Source organism: Bison bison, unplaced genomic scaffold (genome assembly GCF_000754665.1).
Source record: "Bison bison bison isolate TAMUID 2011002044 unplaced genomic scaffold, Bison_UMD1.0 scf7180017864213, whole genome shotgun sequence".
Lineage (NCBI taxonomy): Eukaryota > Metazoa > Chordata > Mammalia > Artiodactyla > Bovidae > Bison > Bison bison.
The window spans coordinates 10,367,947-10,388,745 of NW_011494785.1; the positions used below are offsets into that span (position 1 = coordinate 10,367,947).

At 44.8% G+C, this 20,799-nt stretch overlaps 1 protein-coding gene across 1 annotated transcript in view; it reads right to left on the reverse strand.

The window, feature by feature from the left end:
* Positions 1-9,563: 9,563 nt before the first annotated feature.
* EFCAB11 (EF-hand calcium binding domain 11) overlaps positions 9,564-20,799 on the reverse strand; it is a 170,432-nt gene continuing 159,196 nt past the window's right edge. Inside the window, exon 6 of the mRNA XM_010845178.1 lies at positions 9,564-11,317. Coding sequence (XP_010843480.1) covers positions 11,236-11,317 — 82 coding nt within the window. The 3' untranslated portion in view covers positions 9,564-11,235. The remainder of the gene's footprint in view (positions 11,318-20,799) is intronic.

Below are 20,799 nucleotides of genomic sequence, written 5' to 3' on the forward strand. Positions count from 1 at the left end.
AGCTCTGCCTCTCAGAGAAATTCCCCTCTCATTCGTCACCGTGCACAGCCCTGTCTCGCGCCAGGCCCGGTGCCAGCCAAAAGGACGCAACGAAAAACAACCTGCTGGCTTCGGGGAGCTGGTGATCCAGAGTGGGAGGCAGAGCTGGAAACGCACCGGTCACACCACGGTGTGGGAAGGGCTCTGACGGGACCGCTGCGGGAGTGAGTCCAGAAGAAGGGAGGACTCACCTCCGAAGGCAGTTAGGGGTTCGCGGTCACACGGGAGGTGAGGTTGGCATGGGGCCTTGAGGGGTGAGCAGGAGTCTGCCTCCAAGTGTTTTTCTTTCCCTCAAGCCCTTTCTAGGGAGTCCCCACTGTACCTCCCTCGTGCGGGCGATGCTGCATAAATCAGCACAGGCCTCTGTCACTGATCGGACCAGGACCAGGGCCCAGAGCAGCCAATCCCGAGGCGGGAGGGCGCCCCCAGGAGCCGCCGTGCAGCACAACTGCGCGCAATGGCGCCATGATGGCGCTGCTAGTATGGCGGCCGCGATCGCACGCAGCTGCTCAGCAACTGAAATACAGCTACCGGACACGGCTATTCAGGGAGGAAACGAATCTTTAATTTATATCATTTTTATTAGTTAAACTTAAATTTAAATAGGCACATGTGTTGGTAGCATTAGATGGCACTGTTTTAGACTGATTTTCTTTGTGATTCCAATTTAAAATACAAGTTAGCTTAGACTTATGATTTTAAGTTGAAATTTAAGTTTATAAATACTATTGAAACATTCAAGAGAATTAAGACATCAGATTCCAGAGTTTTCTTAATTATACGTAAAATTTAGTTAAATACATGGAAAGATGTATTTGTTCACTGGAGAACTGAAGAGCTTAAAAGATAATTGATTCAAGGATTTGAAAACATTCAAAATAAGTCCTCTGACCATGGAATTAGCTGGAAATCAATAACAAAAACTAAAAAGCCCGCAACTTTTAAAAATGTAACAAATCATTTCTGAATAGCCTATGTGTCAAAGAAGAAATAAAAACAAATTAGAAAATATTTTGAAGAAAATAATGAAGACAAGGTATATCAAGACTTGTCAGATGCAGCTAAAGCAGGGCTTAGAGGACGTTTATAGTCTTAAAGTATTAGGAAAAAAGACTGAAAATCAGTATACTGTCTGTCTTTCTCTGTATGACTTATTTCACTTAGCTTAATGTCCTCAAGATCCATCTATGTTGTCACAAATGGCAGCTTTTCTTCTTTTTCATGGCTAATATTCCACTGTATAGGTATTAGATACAGATATATCTTATATTTTCTTTGTCCGTTCATCCATCAGTGGACACTTGGGTCGCTTCTATGTCTTGGCTATATTAACATATTAACTGTTTTTTTGAGACTGGCCACAGGGAGGATCTAGGAGCCACACCTGTGGATTTTCTCAGTGCTGGAGGAATTATGAAGTTCAGAAGAAGTATAATGGGCTTTCATTTCAATAGGTCCAAAGCTAAGGGAATTTGTTCTTTGAAAGGTGTATCACCAGCAGTTTCATGGGAAAGATCAGTACTTTTTTCTGGTTTTCCGAGCTTCTCCAAACACAATTCAAGGGCAGATACATGAGGCCTCTTCTTTGTCAGAAACCAGCCCATATAACTGGAGTGAACATACTTCTGTGTGGCAAAACCCTGAATCCAGTGGACAGTGCTGAGAGTTCAGAGTCTTATAAAGGCACCATTAAGTGGTGATCTTCTGGACAACATTACTTTGAAAGGCCATCTACCCCCTTTACATATTTTAAAAATTCATTTATTTACTTTATGGCTGCACCTCATAGCATGTGGGATCTTAGTTCCCCCGCCAGGAATCGAACCTGCACCCCCTGCATCAGAAGCTCGGAATCTTAACCACTGGACCACAGAGAAGTCCCTACATATTTTTAATTGATATCTAAGCTTTTATTATAAATTAAACAGTGGCAAGGGATACAATTTCCACCATCCAGTCACATCTGAAAAATTTTAAATAAACTTTTATTTTACAGCAGTTTTAGATTTACAAAAAACAATTGTGAGGATAGTGTATATGTCTCGCATACCTCACACCTAGTCTCCCCTATTATGAACATCTTACGTTAGTATTATACATTTGTTATAATTAATGAAATCATATTGATACCTCTTTATTAACTGAAACCCATGTTTCATTCTGTTTTCTATGGCTTTTATCCAATGTCTCTTTCCTGTTTCCAGGCCCGCATCTCAGCTCTCACATTACATTGACTTGTCATGTCTCCTTAGGCTCCTCTTGGCTGTGACATTTCTCAAGGATTCCTTGTTTTTGACCTTGACAGTTTGGAGAAGTGCTGGTCAGGTATTTTTCAGAATGTCTCTGAATTGGGATTTGTCTGCTGTTTTTCTCATGATTGCACTGAGGTTGTGGGGTTTGAGGAGGAAAGTCAGAGAGGTTAAGTGTCATTTTCATCACATACATAAAGTACACAGTATCGACAAGATTTATCGCTGTTAATATTGACCTTGATCACCTGGCTCAGGTGGTTACTGTCAGGCTTCACCGCTGTTCCCGTCTGCCCCCTTCCATCTGGTACTCCCTGGAAGAAAGTCGCTGTATGCAGTCCCTACTGCAGGGACGGAGAGTCGCGCCCCTCTCTTCGAGGGCAGGGCACCCACATAAATTATTTGGAATTCTTCTGCAAATGAGATTTGTCTCAGTTCTTCCCTTGGCTTATTTATTCCACCATTTACTTGAATCAGTATGGACTCACAGATATTTATTTTATACTTTGGGTTATAATCCAATACTTCTTTATTTTGTTACTCAAACTGTCCCAGCTTTGACCACTTGGAACTTCTCTAAAATTGGTTCTTGTATTCTTGTGACATACCCGCCTACCAATATGTGGTTGCTTTTGTTTGCTTATTTTTTTAATTTGTGTTTTGTTTTCTGAGTATGTCCTCTTTCTAGCACTACAGGATGACCTAGGTTCATCTTCTATATTTTGTCACATGAAAAAAAAATCCCTGTGCCTTACCTCTTCAACACCCCTTGCCACAAAAAACACTGATAATCACTGGTCTTTTAGTTACCACTATATTCTTCCCTTTTCCAGGACGTCATATTGGTGCATAGCGAATGTAGTCTCTTCACTTTGACTTCTTTCACTTGGAAATATGCATTTAAGATTCACTCGTGTGATTTTGTGGATTGATAAAAGCTCATTTCTTTTAATCACTGGATAATTCCATTGCGTGGCTGTACCACATTTTGTTTACACACTTGTCTCCTGAAGAACATCTTGGCTGTTGCCAGTTTTGGGTGATGATGAATAAAGCTGCAATAACATTCTTGTGCGAGTTTTCTTGTGGAGAGAAGTTTTCAAATCAGTTGAGTGAAAAAAACAATTTGAGTAGAAAAACAATGCACAACAATGATTGCTGCATCACTTGGTAAGACCATGTTTAGCTTCGTAAGACGCTGTCAAACTGGCTTCTGAAGTGGCTGTGCCATTTTGCACTCCCACTAGCAATGAATGGATAGAAATTACTGAACCAAAAGTTAGACTCAGAGAGAAAGAGGAGGAGGGGAGGGAATGAAAGGCATGTCAGATAATATCATCAGTATAACACAGGTATAACTGGATTCTGAGAGTGCATTTTCTTCCAGAATGTCATGAAAGAAGTGTTTGAAGAGATAATTGTCAAAAAGTTTTCATCTTTGATAAAATGCATAAAGTACACTAGAACTTTAGTTTCTATTTGCAGTGGGAGGCATTGGAATCTGTTGATACAAGTTTGGACATCAGGTAAAAAGTAGGTCAGATAGAACCCTGGATGGTGCAATGGATGGAATTCTGTTTGTGGGTGTGGTGGGGAGAGTAGGAACAAAGGCAAAAAGGAAAGAAGGAGGGGAGAGAGAGAGGGAGGGAGAAAGGACGGAAGGAGGGAGGGAGGGAGGAAGGGGCAAAGGGAGGAAAAAGAAAGACAAGAGACTGAACCTCAACCCACAAGCAGTATCGGTAGCAGCAGCGAGACCTTGAAATTGACTCAAGCACTATTTCTGATTAACCTCAGACACATCATTTAAATTCACGGTTGGCTTCCTTCTTTAAAACAAAGAAGATGATCAAACCTACAATAGCTGTTATTATGATAATACTTGCAGTGTATTTCTAGACCTTTGATCAGTTTTTTTCTATAAGTTTAATATTATTGAAATTGTTCTGCCTAACGAATATACTACAGCAAGCCTAACTGTTTTGTTCTCCTTTGAAGTCTTTTTCTCCCACCAAGCATCAGTAAATCATAAAATAAGGAGTATATTTGGATTTTGGTTTATGTTTTCATATAAATTAATCTGAATTTTCTGTGAAGTTAATGTTCTTTTTGATTCACACTTCTGAGCATTTTACCAATTTAGCAATCCAAGAGAAATTTAGATTGAACACTCCATATTTTACTATGTTAAATTGTTTTCAGCCAGTTTTGAATCCATGTGGCCAAGCCAATTTAAATGTGTTTTGTAAGAAAGGTCACTTCATGAGCTGCTGTTTCTCATGTCATTAAATTTCCATTTGTATGTATTTTAACTGTCTAATTCTGCAGCTCTAAACAGATTTCTCAAAAATTACAAACTAAGAAAAAGGAAAGCAACCAACTGTTTTTATTAACCCTAAATTACAATTCTGTGACGCATGAACCCTGAGTACTGCTGATGGTTGAAAATGCTGTTAAAAATTAACGCACATAAGTGAGTGATATCCAGTGAGCATGCACATTTATTTAAAAAATACTTCCACTGTTCAGGGCACTTCCCTGGTGGCTCAGACGGTAAAGCATCTGCTTGCAATGCGGGAGACCTGGGTTCAATCCCTGGATTGGGAAGATACCCCGAAGAAGGAAATGGCAACCCACTCCAGTACTCTTGCCTGAAAAATCCCATGGACAGAGGAGCCTGGGGGCTAAAGTTCATGGGGTTGCAAAGAGTCAGACACAACTGAGCGACTTATCTCCCTCTCTCTCTCTCTACACTGTTCAGAGCATTTCATCATCTTTGAAAATTGCCTTTCCAGCTGGCAGCACCTTTTAAAAGATATTGTCTCTGGTGGCAAATCTTTGTCTTTTGAAAGTGGGTTTGATTAATAACCCAAGGTAATTTGGGCTAAGCTTGGTGATGTGCAAGATGGGAATTAATATTTAATACCAATCATGTGATAGAAGCTTGACCTGGGATGGTGAATGAATCTGGATAAACTCATTTTGGATCAAAAACAGAGTGTGACCAAAGACTGGTGATGTGCAAGATGGGAATTAATATTTAATACCAATCATGTGATAGAAGCTTGACCTGGGATGGCCAATGAATCCGGATAAACTCATTTTGGATCAAAAACAGAGTGTGACCAAAGACTATGGACTGGAGTCATAGATGATTTTCCCGCGGGAAGTGACACCGTGGAATAGAAGCTGTTTGGGTTTAGTCAGGCTGACGGGTTTGATCGCCACCCTGACACTCCACCCATCGCCACACTCGGCCTGCACCAAGTTGCTTAGACTCTCGGAGGTGGTTTCCTCTTAAGAAAGAGGATGCAAATGTCTGCCTCATCAATTTTCAAGAATAAAATAAAATAATACAAACCATCTAGCACAATCTGCCCCCCTTTTTCCCTCTGAAGGTGACAACTATGAAGGGAGAAATATTCATTAGGATGAAGGTGGTCCAGTTTTTTTAATGGAATTTTAGCTTTGGTTGTATTTCTCTATTATCTCATCAGATATGAATTCCAAGGTTATTCATTAGCCTCCCATTTGGGGCAAAGATCTAGTTGTTATTTTGGTGTTTTTAGGCTAAGGGTCTGTGTATGTTGAGTTACCTGGTTGTGGGATGGGATGGTGGAGGTTGTGGTGAAGATAAAGCTGAACAGACAAGTAGAGACTAGATTATAGAAGGTTTTGAATGGCATATTAAGAGTGAGACATGACCCAATAGAAAGGGTCACTATAAGGCTTTTGAGAAGAGAGAAAACCAATTCTATCTGTGCTTTGACAGGCTGGACTGAGTTTCATGACGTGGGCCTGTTTCTTATCAGCACCTCTTCCACTCATCTTTATACCAATGAAGAGGAACATATGGATGGACTGATGGGAACAGAAGAGCATGGTGGGCTGGAAGGCAGTGTCACGGAAGTTTCTGCAGATGCAGACTCGGGATGCCATGAGTGACTGGATGCCACAGCAAAGGAGGATGGGGAGATGGGAGAATTGGAAGGAATTCTGAGGCGGCTGGTTCAGATGATGGCTTGCGCGGGGGAATGGGGTTGGCGCCACTAACAGAAACAGAAGACGCAGAATGAGAAGCCAGTTTTGGAAATCAGGGGAAACGAGTCTAATTTTAGTTCAGTGAGCTTATAGGGAGGTGGAAGTGTCCAAGAGGCAAATGAGAACACACGTCTGGGTGAAGCAGAGACCCAGACTGAAGACAAAGACGTGTTGGTGGAATCACACCGAGAAAAGTGACAGAGAATGAAATCATCCTTGGAGAGGGTGTTGATCTAGCAGACTGGCTGGGTAGAGGACCCTGGTGAATACGAACGCTTGTGAGATGGTCGAAGACACAGGAAGAGAGTAGGGAAAAACAGGCACAGGAATGTCACAAGAGAACAGCACTATGGAAGCCAAAGAGAGGAGGACCCCAGAGAAGGGACGAGGGGACGAGGTCCGAGAAGGGCTGCTGGGTTTGGGCCCTGGTGGATCACTGGGGACCTCTGAGAGATGGCCTCCGAGTTGCCGCAAGGGGAGACTAGGGCTGAGGGTACTGAAAATCAGCTCTCCCTGATACCCCTGAGGGAGAGAGAATTGGCAACAGCTTCCTTTACCCTCTTTGGCTACCTCTGAAACCATCAACTCAGAATGGGACTTGAACCCACGGTCTTTTAACTGAGATCACACACATGGTGTCAGGACTACATGAAATCCCTTGGCCTGCAAGGAGATCCAACCGGTCCATCCTAAGGGAGATCAGTCCTGGGTGTTCAATGGAAGGACTGATGCTGAAGCTGAAACTCCAGTACTTTGGCCACCTCATGCGAAGAACTGATTCATTTGAAAAGATCCTGATGCTGGGAAAGATTGAAGGTGGGAGGAGAAGGGGACAACAGAGGATGAGATGGTTGGATGGCATCACTGACTCTATGGACATGAGTTTGGGTAAACTCCGGGAGTTGGTGATGGACAGGGAGGCCTGGCGTGCTGCGGTTCATGGGGTCGCAAAGAGTCGGATACAACTGAGCGACTGAACTGAACTGAAACCATCAACTCAGAATGGGACTTGAACCCACGGAGTTTTAACTGAGATCACACAGCTGGTGTCAGGACTACATGAAATCCAGGTTCTTGATGTCTCATTGCAGAAAGAACTCAGTGAGAGATAAGTGGTAGGTAAGAAGTGGATTTATTAGAGAGAAACATGCTCCACAGACAGAGTGTGGGCCATCTCAGAAGGCCAGAGCAGACCTGGGTACAGGGTTGTCAGTTTTTACAGGGCTGGATAATTTCATCGCCTAGTGAGTGGGAGGAGTATTCTAGCTATTTTGGGGAAGGGGTGGGGATTTCCAGGAGTTGGGCCACCACCCACATTTGGACCTTGATGGTTGACCTTGGGCCTGCCATGGTACCTGCGGAGTCTCATCTAGCTTGCTGCTGTATTACGATGAGCGTGCCCCGAGGCTCAGGGTCTAGAGGCGGGCGACCTGTCTGCTGTCTTGGACCCGCTTGGTTCTAGCCAGTTTGCCGTGCCCACCTATGTCCCTCTTTTAAAGGCTGTGCCCTGCCCCTCCCTCCCACTTCACCTCTCCTTAGTCTGTTTATTAGACTCTTCTTCTCTGTTGCCCCAGTGAATGTTGATGTTACCTAGGACTCTGTCCTTGGCTCTAAGCTCATGACGGTTAGGGTTCTCTTGGTTTCAGATAACAAAGAGCAACTCCAGCTGGCTTGACCAGAAAGATTTACTGGAAGGAAAGAGGGTTACCTCATAGGACCCAAAGGGCTATGACTGGACCTTGTGTACAAGCTTTCCCCAGGAACCCAGCACTGTGGGGTTTTGTTAGCTTCTTCCTTGTTCCCCTCTTGGTGTCTATTTCACTTTCTGCTCTCAGTTGCAAACCAGCTGCCTAGGTTTTCATGCCACGTGGTGGCAAACATGCCTGCCCCTCGCCCTGGGGTCACACCCACTCGCTCGGCCAGAGGAGCGAGCTATGCCTCCCTCATTCGCTCCTGGGGTCTTCCAGGGGAGATGCTGAGCTGATCCACTTGCACAGGTGCCCATCTGTGGACCGTTCACTTGAGGGCACACCAATGAGTGAACAGTGCGGACAAAACCACGTGGCTCGGGGATAAGGGCAGGGCAGGGGCTTACAGGAGGAGGGCTGGGGCTGGATTCTGGGGGGTGATGGGGGGACAGTGACATGAGCAGCTTCTCAGCTCCCCTCTTTCCTTTGGTCTCTGCTCTGCCCGGAGTCCCGGGCCTCCTAGGTATCAAATCCTGGAGGTGCCCTCCCTCCTAGAGAAGGTCCAGGTCATGTGGCTTTCTTCTAGAAAAGAAAATATAATGACTTCCCCTGGGTAACTCAGACAGTAAAGAATCTGCCTGCAATTTGGGAGATCTAGGTTCAATCCCTGGGTTGGGAAGATCCCCTGGAGAAGGGAATAGCAACCCATTCTAGTGTTCTTGCCTGCAGAATCCTGTGGACAGAGGAGCCTGACGAGCTACAGTTCATGGGGTCACAAAGAGTTGGACACGACTGAACGACCAACACACATAAATAAACACACACAAACACACACATTCTATTTGACTTCCCCTCCCTGTGACCAGCCCTCAGCAGACCTGGGTGAGTGTCCAGGGATCAAGCCTATATTCTCAAGATGAATCAGAGTTGACTGATCCCGAGCCAACTGCAGCCTGTTTATCTAGGGTGTCTGCACTCGGAGCGGGACAGATCACGGGCCAGCTCCTCCTGAGCATGCTGCGAGGCTGGCGGGGACCGTGGGACAGGGGCACAGTCCAGAAGCGTGTGTGCTGTTGCTTCGTGTTTTCCTGGAAACCCAGCTGCACAGCTGCCCTTCCAGTGCTAGACTCCAGAGGCTAGCCCAGTATTTCCTAGCAAATTCCTTTTCCGTCTAAGCTGGTTTGGGGGAGGTTTCTTTCACTGAGACCGAGGAGTGCCTGGACTAATTCTGGGTCGGAGGAGATGCCCAATAGCTGTTCCCACCCTGGCCTCCTCCCCCCACTCAACAGGAGGACGTGACTTCTCCCTCTCTCCTGTCATGTCTCCAGGGAGAAATAAGGTCCAAAGAGTCATTGCAATACAAGGTTGTGGTATTCTGGCAATTACTGAATGCTGGCATTTTGTTGGTGAACTACTCTAATTTTTAAACTAAAAATTTTTAAAGCAGGATCACTTATGTACTGAGATGAAGACCAATGATTCAACTATTCAAATTACAATAAAAACGCTTGCTGAATAAAACTCTGCCCAGGGGCTTTTCATCAGTCAGAACAATTTGTCCAAAAACACACATGATGCTGAAAATCCTGCTGATCTACTTTTTTTCTTGAATGACACTTCATTTGTTCTTCTTAATGATTTTCAAAGTTTTCTTCATTTGGATGCTTAGCATATGCTAACTTTGGGATAAGACTTTATTTTTTAACAACCTTTTTATTTTGGAATAGTTTTAGGTTTATAGCAAGATTGTGAAGCTGGGAGAGAGAGTTCCCACATACTTACACAGTCTCCTCTGTGATGAATATTTTCTGAGTGTGTCCTTGGCTGTGGTACATGTGTCACAATCAATGAACCAATATCGATACAGTATTATGAACTAAATTCCACACCTCACTAGTGTTTACCTAATGTCCTTTCTTCTGTTCCATGATCCCATCCAGAACACCAAATTACATTGAGTTGTGAAGTCCCTTTAGGTTCCTCTGATTTATGACAGTTAATTAAGTTTATCTGCTAATAACTGTTAGAAGGATGCTTGGTTAATGTTTCTACTTGACAAATTTACATTTTTCTTTGACCTTTAATCCTTTTAAAATTAGACTTAAACTAGATGTTTTCACAATGTTGTTAATGTTTGGAATTCTGAACACTTACAGATAAAATATTAGTATTGATATGAGTATTTATTTTAAATAAGTGCTGAATATCCAGGGTCACAGTCCCTAGATCCCAGGTGTGGATGGGCAGAGCATGGAGAACAGGAACACAGATGGCTAAGACCCTTGGTGCATGGAAGAACCTTCCAGAACCAGTCAGAGTCCAGGAGAGGGCAGCCCAGGGCTTGCTGTTCTGCTGCAGAACCCCAGGCCCAGGCCATTCTAAAGGATTCTGCAGATAAGTTTTGCTCCCCAAATCCTTGCTGCACCCTATTCTTCCTCTGTGTGCAGCTGGAAAAGGCTTACTAATTACAGCCAATCTGTATCTCGGTCGTACACAGCTAGTGCCCTAGGGCCATTCTTTGATGATGATTTTGGTGAATACGAAGGATGCATGTAGACTTCCCAGGCGGCTTGTTGGTGAAGGATCCTCCTGCCAAGCAGGAGAAGGGTTTGATCCCTGAGTTGGGAAGATCCCCTGGAGAGGAAAATGGCACCCATTCCAGTAGCCTTGCCTGGGAAATCCCACGGTGCCTGTTCTTAGAGAAGTCTGTATCTTTGTTTTCCCAAAGCCTTGCTCAGTGCCTGGAAGACAGTCAACACTCAGTACGTGCACGTGCTATTATGTGATCAACCGACGCTGAACGCATGGAGGAAACTGGCACTGGTGGCAGGAAAAAACACCCTCTCCTTGGGGGTTAGGACCTGCTGAGGGCCAGGGAGCCTCTGGGTGGGTGTCGAGGACCAGGAAACGAGTGGAGCCTCCCTGCCTGTGATGTGGGTGGGAGTCGGGGGCAGCAAGTGAAGAGGAAGGGTTGGGGACGACCCTAGCGGCTGTGCCAGCAGCAGCCGAACTCAGGGCTAGGGCCACATGGAAGAAGATGACTTATAATAGCCACCTCTAGGAGTCTGAGACGCAAGCAGTCGTGAGCATCTGAAGACCATATACAGAGTTTAATGGAAGGTATGCAGTATGACACCATCGCTAGGGTGGAATCTGACATCTCTTTACATCACCATCTATTCTGGTCTCCGCAGAAGTTGCATACAAGCAGCACACCGTAATTACGCTTGCTTTTGTCCAGAGTTCATGGCATATTCGAAGTCTTTAAAGCTGACATGGCCATCTGAGTCTTGATCTACTTCCCTGGAAAATGAAACAGAAAGTGATTTACAGTGAGTTTCATCCCTACTTCCGCACTGCATTTCTCTATCTTATCTGCGGGAAGGCTGAGGTCAATGGCTATCCTTTTTTTTTTCCCCTTGCATTGATAATACCTAAAGAGAGAAGGAAAGGAAAAAGTATTTATTAAAATCTACAGAAATGATATATTCAATACATTTAAAGGAATGTCACCAAATGCACAAGTTATATTTTTTATATTAAAAAAGGCAGGAGTGATGGTTTTTCTAGCTATCCTGCAAATTTTTTCTGTGATATGTCAATAAACATACATGCATCTGGCAACCAAAAAAGCAAGGCAGGAGGCTGCAAAGAAGAGGAGAGTTTATTTGGATTCTGGAAGAATTGCAATTCAGGAAATACAAACTTGGGTAACCCTGAAAGTGTCCTGAAGAAGAGATGAAAAGCCACAGGGTTGTTAAAAGCTGCCCGGTGACAACTGTGATTGACTCTGACTCAAGCCAGAAAGTATTTGTCCTTGAGGACTCACAAGTTGTTTCAGGGTAAGAGTCCAGTAAGTATCTTGAGTTTCTGGAAGGTGTTCTGGATGACAAAGGACCTTGATGTCCGTAAGTCACACTTCCTTACTGATCTCCTGGCCCCATGGCAGAGGGCTCTTAGCAACACCAACACCATTTTGATTTTTCCCATCATACATTGCACAACAGAAATGTGGCGTAGACAATTAGGAGGTAAGAAAAACCTTTTGGGGGACTTATCTGGTGGTCCAGTGGCTGACTCCCTGCTCCCAGTGCAGGGGCCCTGGTCAGGGAACTAGATCCCAAATGCCAAAACTAAAAGACCCGCATGCTACTGCTAAAAAAGATCATGCAGGCCACCGTTAAAAAAAAGAGATCTCACGCTCAACAAGGAAGATTCCACAGGCCGTAACTAAGACCTGAAGCAGCCAAATGAATAAATATTTTAAAAAAGGAAAAACATTTTGGGAGTAAATAACTATAGTGGCGGGCATCTTGCCTCGCACTGCCTTCATCTCACTGAATCTGTGCACAGACTCAGGATGGGCCCATTCTGCAGACACTGATGTTCAATGTGCTGGTAGGATCACTTGGTAACAGACATGAAACTCAAGTCAGGATGGTTAAATTCCCAAATGTGGGCTTTACACTCTATTCTACACATCTCTCTATGTAAATAGGATGTTCCAGATGGAAGTAGTTGTGTTGCAATTAGCACACAGCTAACTCAAGCTCCAGAAGTTTTCATTGACTTCATTCGTGGCCTCGGAAGCTCTGTTAATTCCTCACAAACACCCGATAAGCTTTTCTGAATCCTAGGAAGAGAGGTGAAGGCGTGAGCCTCTGACTGGTTGGCTGAGGGTGTGGGTGGCCTCAGCTGGGTTGTGCCTTGTCCCTAGGGCCACTGAGACAGGGGCATTGCTCCTTTGAACAGGGAGCAGAGAAATGGTGCTCAGTCCCCCTAGTTAACATAACACACGGCAGAGGGAGAAAATCGTGGTGTAACAATACGCTCAGCTGCTACCGGGAAAGCAGTGCTTACTTCAAGCGTGTGTTTGAGGGGTAACTGTTGAGCTGTGGTCACAGCTCCTCTTTAGGGGGCAGTCTAAAACAATGCATTACATGCCTTATGTGGTGCTCCTGGGTTGGCGCAAACTATATTTTGTTGAAACAGCAAATGGTATCAACCAGGACAAAGGGCTTTTTAAAGCAAGGACTGGTCCAAGTAACAGAGCCACTAATCACTGTAATAGTTTTAAAGCAGGCTTTTAAAATATTGAATTCTAAAATAAACTTTCTGAATATTTCATGCCAAAGTCTCTGAAGTCTATAACGGTATGGGATAGAGTGATAATAATTTTTCATTCTTTTGAAGTAAAGAAAAATCCCTACTTCTCTGCCCCAGGGCAAAACCATGTTGCAGTATGTTAGTGTAAAATGACTGCAGACTGTGGGGCCCATTATTCTTGCTACTTCTTTTGGTGAAATATACATGACAATTTCATGCTGTACAGGACCAAAAGCGGAATGTCGGATCTCTTCTAAGGGATTAGGAATAATCAGTATCACATGTTACTGACTACAGAGTATAAATCATCCCCTTTATTAAATTAGATAATTGAAGATTCTTAATATTGCCTAAGTATTTTTTCCCAAGGAATTGGATTAGATAAACGGCCTTTTTTCTTTCCACTCTGAACTGGGATGATTGAACTATAAATCTCATAGGGTGAGTTAAGTGGATAACTTAAAAAAGTAATATTTAGGATAAACTGTTTCTATATATATGTGTGTGTACATTTATTCACTTATTGAGATGCTGAATACTTGTAGAAAAGGAAACCCCTTTGCCTGATTCTCTCAGTAAATAACCTTTTTGTAATTGCATTAACTTTTTATTTTTCTTGCCGTCTTTGCCAAAGCTTCCCATCATAAAATGATTACGGTATAACCAAGAGGTATTAGAATGGGAAAGTTTATTCATAAAGCTTGGAGTGGCATTTTTATAATGAATGGAGGAACATCATGTTTATATTTAGAATGAGACATGGTAAAATACCATCTTCTGACTTCCCTTCCTCATCACATACGTATCACGGTCGTCTCAAGGAGAATGAAGAGGAAATTCACATTTCAGAGCTATACTTTTAAAAGCTAAAATAGTGTTTTTCATTGCAGACGGCATTATTCCAAAGAAGGAAGCTCTCACAGCACCCACACTCAGATTGCTGTGTGATGGAAGAGCAGACGCGCTGGTGGGCGGAACCGGTGGTGCTGAGGAGACGAGGCCCATGTCATTACGCAGAAAGGTTCATGGCTTCTGTTTACACCGTTTAACCCTAAAAGGAGTACACTCTCCGTCTGAAACCAGAGTGTGCTGTCTTGGCGTCACTGACACACATCCAGCACTGAGATATCCCACCTCCAACCGGAAATAAGCGCGGGGAAGGCAAGAGCTGTCTCGTTTGCTGCAAGGTCCCCATCTCTTGGCCCACAGTCGGCAATGACTGTTTATAGAGTGGATGGATTTGTCGAATAAGTGAATCTGGGGAGACAGTGGACAACATTGTGGAGTATCTACTGCCTCCCAGGAGGTTTGGGGGGATTAAAGAAAGTACGTCATCACTGTTTTTACAGAGTTGAAATCCTAGGCAGAGACATAACACTCTGATGGTGGCACCTAGGAGCCATCGCTCAGGGACCCATAAGGAATGGTCAGTCGTGGGCTCCATGCCCAACCACATTTTGTAAACGCACACCAGATGCAAGAGTCCAAGTGAGAGATAGACTCCAAAAACTGAGGTTGCCTAGACGAGCAGTGAATGGAAGGAACCCCTTGAGTGTCAGGCTGAACAATAAGAGACAAAGAGCGGGAAGCTGGAAACTGTAGCGAAACACTGGACACGTCTGCATCTGACCTGCCCTCCAGCTGAGCCCAAGCACTTGAAGCCACGTAAGTAACTGCTCTTTTACTGGACATAGGAATATATGTATATATATATATACACACACACACACACACGAAATATAAGCCTGAACACACACACACACACCTCCCTGGTGGCTCAGTTGGTAAAGAATCCACCTGCAATGCAGGAGACCCTGATTCGATCCCTGAGTCGGGAAGATCTGCTGGAGAAGGGATAGGCTACCGGCTCCAGTATTCTTGGGCTTCCCTGGTGGCTCAACTAGTAAAGAACCTGCCTGCAATTCGGGAGACCTGGGTTCGATCCCTGGGTTGGGAAGATCCCCTGGAGAAGGGAAAGGCTACCTACTCCAGTATTCTGGCCTGGAGAATGCCATGGACTATACAGTCCATGGGGTTGCAAAGGGCTGGACATGACTGAGCAACCTTCACACACACACACACACATACACACACACACACAGGCTTATATTTCACAGCTGGCTTTTTAAAGGAATGAACAGTTTATAAAGATAGATGAGAGGAAAATAAATTGCCATGAACAACAGTAACTGCCTTCTAGACATGTAAAGCCAGTTAAAGACTTTTTGATTTGCTTGTTTCTGAGATGCAAAGGGAGAGCTGGAATTGATCTGGGGAGTAGGAACTCCAGAGGGTTGAACTGCTCTGTGTAACTCAGTATGAACATTTTAGGACCATCTGGGTGGAGGAGATGACAAGAAAGATAAGAGAGGGAATTCCCTGGTGGTCCAGTGGTTAAGACATCAACTTTCCACTTCAGGGGGCACAGGTTCGATTCCTGGTCAGGGAACTAAGAGCCCAAATGCCATGTGGTGAGGAGAAAAAAAGAGGGAAGATGCAAGAAGAAGGACCTCCTGACGGGTGGGGAGGAGGCTGGGATGCAATGAGAGGAGAAATGGCCCAAGAAAGGCCCCGTGCTCAAAAGGCCCTTAATTAACTGCTACGTTTATGTGGACTCTGAGGTTGTTTGTGTTGCATGTCATGACTTGTCTTTTATCTTCACCAAGGACTGTGACAGCCACACAGCCTGAGAGGGGATGGTGTGGTTGCAGTGTGTGCACCGAATCTGGCACAGAGGATGGAGTTCGGCGATGTGTTCAGTCTGAGTGGGTGCAGTAGAGAGCAGGAGAAGTCAGTGGGGGGTGGGAAGATGACCCATCAACTGAACGAGCTCAGAGAGAAATGAGAACTCAGAGCCACAGGCCTTCCAGAAACTTGCAAAACCTTATAAAGTGCTGTAACATTCCACAGGGAGTGGAATGGGAGTTCCAGGCAATCCTATCTGGACTTTGAAGGGCGGAGGACGCAGGGTGACCGCACGATACACTGAGAACTTCAGGCAAGTCTACACTCTGTCCATTCAGCTGAATCCCAACAGTTTTCTTATCTGTTAAAATTCCAACATTTTTTGGACTTGTCAATAAGTGGTTGTAATTACTTCTATCAGCATAAGCTTTAGCATTTGTCTTTGTACATCCTGATTTGTTAAGCAAGATTCTCTTTCCTTTTTGGGATGTGGCGTGGACTTAGCCCAGACGAGATGTTTCCCTGTGATCTAAAGGCTAAGTGGTCCCCACCTTGAAGGAGCCAAGGTTTCACACTGTGAAATTTTTATTAAGCTCAGCTGTACTGCTGCTCTAACATTATATTCTAGAGAAAAACAGGTTGTTTTTAAACTTAAAAAAGACATAAACAGCAAATGTTTCTCACAAGTAGTACATGTTCCTTGTGCAACAATATTTATATCATACCAATTTCTTTTAAGGGGCTTCCCTGGTGGCTCAGAAGGTAAACAATTTGCTTGTAATGCAGGAGACCTGGGTTCAATCCCTGGGTCAGGAAGATCCCCTGGAGAAAGGAATAGCAACCCACGCCACTATTCTTGCCTGGAGAATTTCATGGACAGAGAAACCTGGCAGGCTACAGTCCATGGGGTCACAAAGAGTCGGACACAACTGAGAGGCTGACACTTTTAACAATTTCTTGTAATGTTTTGAAAATACTTTTCATTGTAAAATAATTCACAAGTGCCCCATTGTTAGGTCTCCAAAGTCAGATTTCAAATCAGAGTACGTGCTTTTGCTAAAGTTACTTAAAAAAAAAAAAAAAGGAAGGAGAGAAACAAACAGGGAAGGAATTGAAACAATGGAACATTCTCTATTGAAATGATGTAAAGACTGTAAAAGTGATGTTTTTATGTGGAAACAAGAATAAATACTATGTATATTATAACTGTAATCTCATAAACATTTATATTCATTTGGGCAGAAGTGGAAGATTATAAACTAAACACAAATTTGTTTTATGGGCTGTTTTGGATTAAAATATTCTTTAGTATTGATATCTTTTTCAACTGAAGAAGTATTTCCTTTCTTTTTGGTCTGAATTTTCTAAACAAGTGACCTTATTTCACAATGTCTAAATCTTCATTAGAGCAGGATTTCTCAATCTGGGTGCTGTTGACATTTGGGGCCGGATCACTCTCTGCCATGAGGGCTGTCAGGCCTGCGCACTGTAGGGTGTTTAGCAGCATCCCTGGTTTCTACCTATCTGATGCCAGGAGGACCCTTCCCCACGGGGACAGTTAAAACTGTCTCCAGATGTGGCCAGGTGTCTCCTGGGAGGGCTGCGGGACAAAACCATCCCTGGTTGAAAACCACAGAGCTAGAATACGTGAACCGTGAACTTCCAGATGTTCAAGCTGGTTTTAGAAAAGACAGAGGAACCAGAGATCAAATTGCCAACATGCGCTGGATCATAAAAAAGGTGAGAGAGTTCCAGAAAAGCATCTATTTCTGCTTTATTGACTATGCCAAAGCCTTTGACTGTGTGGATCACAAGAAACTGTGGAAAATTCTGAAAGAGATGGGAGTACCAGATCACCTGACCTGCCTCTTGAGAAACCTGTATGCAGGTCAGGAAGCAACAGTTAGAACTGGACATGGAACAACAGACTGGTTCCAAATAGGAAAAGGAGTACGTCAAGGCTGTATATTGTCACCCTGCTTATTTAACCTATATGCAGAGTACATCATAAGAAACACTGGGCTGGATGAAGCACAAGCTGGAATCAAGATTGCCAGGAAAAATATCAATAACCTCAGATATGCAGATGACACCACCTTCAGAAAGTGAAGAACTAAAGAGCCTCTTGATGAAAGTGAAAGAGAAGAGTGAGAAAGTTGGCTTAAAGCTCAACATTCAGAAAACGAAGATCATGGCATCTGGTCCCATCACTTCATGGGAAATAGATGGGGAAACAGTGGAAACAGTGGCTGACTTTATTTTTTTGGACTCCAAAATCACTGTAGCTGGTGAGTGCAGCCATGAAATTCAAATACACTTACTTCTTGGAAGGAAAGTTATGATCAACCTAGATAGCATATTAAAAAGCAGAGACGTTACTTTGTCAACAAAGGTCCATCTAGTCAAAGCTATGTAGTCATGTATGGATGTAAGAGTTGGACTATATAGAAAGCTGAGCACCCAAGAATTGATGCTTTTGAACTGTGGTGTTGGAGAAGACTTTTGAGAGTCCCTTGGACTGCAAGGAGATCCAACCAGTCCATTCTGAAGGAGATCAGTCCTGGGTGTTCTTTGGAAGGACTGACGCTGAAGCTGAAGCTCCAATACTTTGGCCACCTGATATGAAGAGCTGACTCATTGGAAAAGACCCTGATGCTGGGAGGGATTGGGGGCAGGAGGAGAAAGGGACGACAGAGGATGAGATGGTTGGGCGGCATCACCGACTCGAAGGACATGAGTTTGAGTAAACTCTGGGAGTTGGTGATGGACAGGGAGGCCTGGTGTGCTGAGGTTTATGGGGTCGCAAAGAGTAGGACACGACTGAGCGACTAAACTGAAGTGAGAGGAGCCAGAGGTGGAGCCATTCTCTGGAACATTGCAGCTAAATCTACACTTACTAGAAAACTGCTTTAAAGACACCCCCTGGCCCCAAACAAGTGATTTCGGGGCAGGGGAGGCACCCGTGTTTCTTGGCTGGATTAAGCAGATAGTTGCCTCAATGCTCTGCCCCACCGACACCAAGGTTTTGGTGGAGCCCAGAGAAGACCTCTGGGGAGGCAAGCCCTCGGGGGTGCTAACAGAGCCAGCGGCGGGCACGTCCGTGTTCGCAGCGCACAGGCGGGCAGTCGCAGTTACTCTGAGTCACTGGGATAGTCACACGAGCATTGGAAGTTGACGCCCCATTTAGCTCACCTGAAACATGGATGAGAAATTTAACGTGGAGGCAAAGACTGAGATGAGAAAAGTTTTCTGAGTGGAACTTGAGGGGTGGGGGGAAAGGGAGAGAGGCCCTCTTTTTCTCTGATTCTTCACGGAGTAATTTAAAGGAAAAAGGTCAAAACTGCCGTTATGTTAGTGTCAGAGCTGTCATACTGACTGAACGGCGACAGCTAAACTGGCCCTCCAAGCCAGGAGCCCCTGCTGGGCGCGAGCGGACGGCCACTGAAGACCGGCGCTCAGCCCGCGAGCGCGCGGCCCCCCCGGCGCCCGCCGGTCCTCCCCGCCGGCGCGCTCGCCTCTTGTCGATGAGAGGCCTGTGGGGCTCGGCGGCCGCTCAGTCGGCCAGGCGTTCGTTAATTCTACCTTGGTAAGACGTGTGTTAAGGGAAACCACTCAGACGCACGGAAAGCCGGAAGAAGCGTTTAGCCGGCTTCCGGTCTTCGGCGGCTCCCTCCGCGGCTGTCTGGCGCCCTCACCTCGGCGAGCCCGCACGCCTTCCCGCCCCGCCTCTCCCGCCGCCCTCTTTTGCTGCAGCGCCTCCCACGTGCTTCCAGCCGCCCACCGTGGCTCTAACCCGGGGCGGCCCTCGCCCGCACAGTCGCGATATGAAAAGAGGCGTTAGCGCCCCCAGCTGATTCTTGACCCGTGAGGGGACAGGTGTCAGTGGATAGCCACTGTCCTTTGGTCCTTCCGGGGTGGCTCTCTGGACTCAGGGAAGCCCTCCTTCACCTCAGGCTTGCCCTCACTCACCGGTCCACGCTTGCTCCCCGAGGTTGTACCCCAAAGAAGCAACCTGCGCGAAGCCCTCATCTAAAGCTCTGCCTTCAGGAAGATCTCAGGCTGACATGGAGCAAAGTTTGAGAGATGAAGTTCTCACGGGCATTTAAATTGCCATCAGCGGTAGCATGTCACAGCAGAGTCTCGTTCAGGTAACAGGGAACTCACTATTGAAACAGATCAGCTTCTTCTCTTCGGGAACTGACTTTCAGACCAAATTAAATATTGCCTTTCAGAAGAGCTCTGAAGTTTGAAGTTTCAAGCAATTGAAATGCCAAGGACAGCCAGAAAAAGAGAATCTTCTCTTCATTGTCTCATGTGCATGTCTTATTTACTACTATTTAGTCTGCCAACAATACATGGTATTTAGACTTTAGGTGAGTAGTTTAGTTCGTCTTCACTTTCTGCCATAAGGGTGGTATCATCTGCATATCTGAGGTTATTGATATTTCTCCCGGCAATCTTGATTCCAGCTTGTGTTTCTTCCAGTCCAGCGTTTCTCATGATGTACTCTGCATATAAGTTAAATAAGCAGGGTGACAATATACAGCCTTGACGTACTCCTTTTCCTATTTGGAACCAGTCTGTTGTTCCATGTCCAGTTCTAACTGTTTCTTCCTGACCTGTATACAGGTTTCTCAAGAGGCAGGTCACGTGGTCTGGTATTCTCATCTCTTTCAGAATTTTCCACAGTTTCTTGTGATCCACACAGTCAAAGGCTTTGGCATAGTCCTTAAAGCAGCAATAGATGTTTTTCTGGAACTCTCTTCCTTTTTCCATGATCCACCCTTATGGCAGAAAGTGAAGAGGAACTAAAAAGAAAAAGCCTCTTGATGAAAGTGAAAGAGGAGAGTGAAAAAGTTGGCTTAAAGCTCAGCATTCAGAAAACTAAGATCATGGCATCCGGTCCCATCACTTCATGGGAAATAGATGGGGAAACAGTGTCAAACTTTATTTTGGGGGGCTCCAAAATCACTGCAGATGGAGATTGCAGCCAT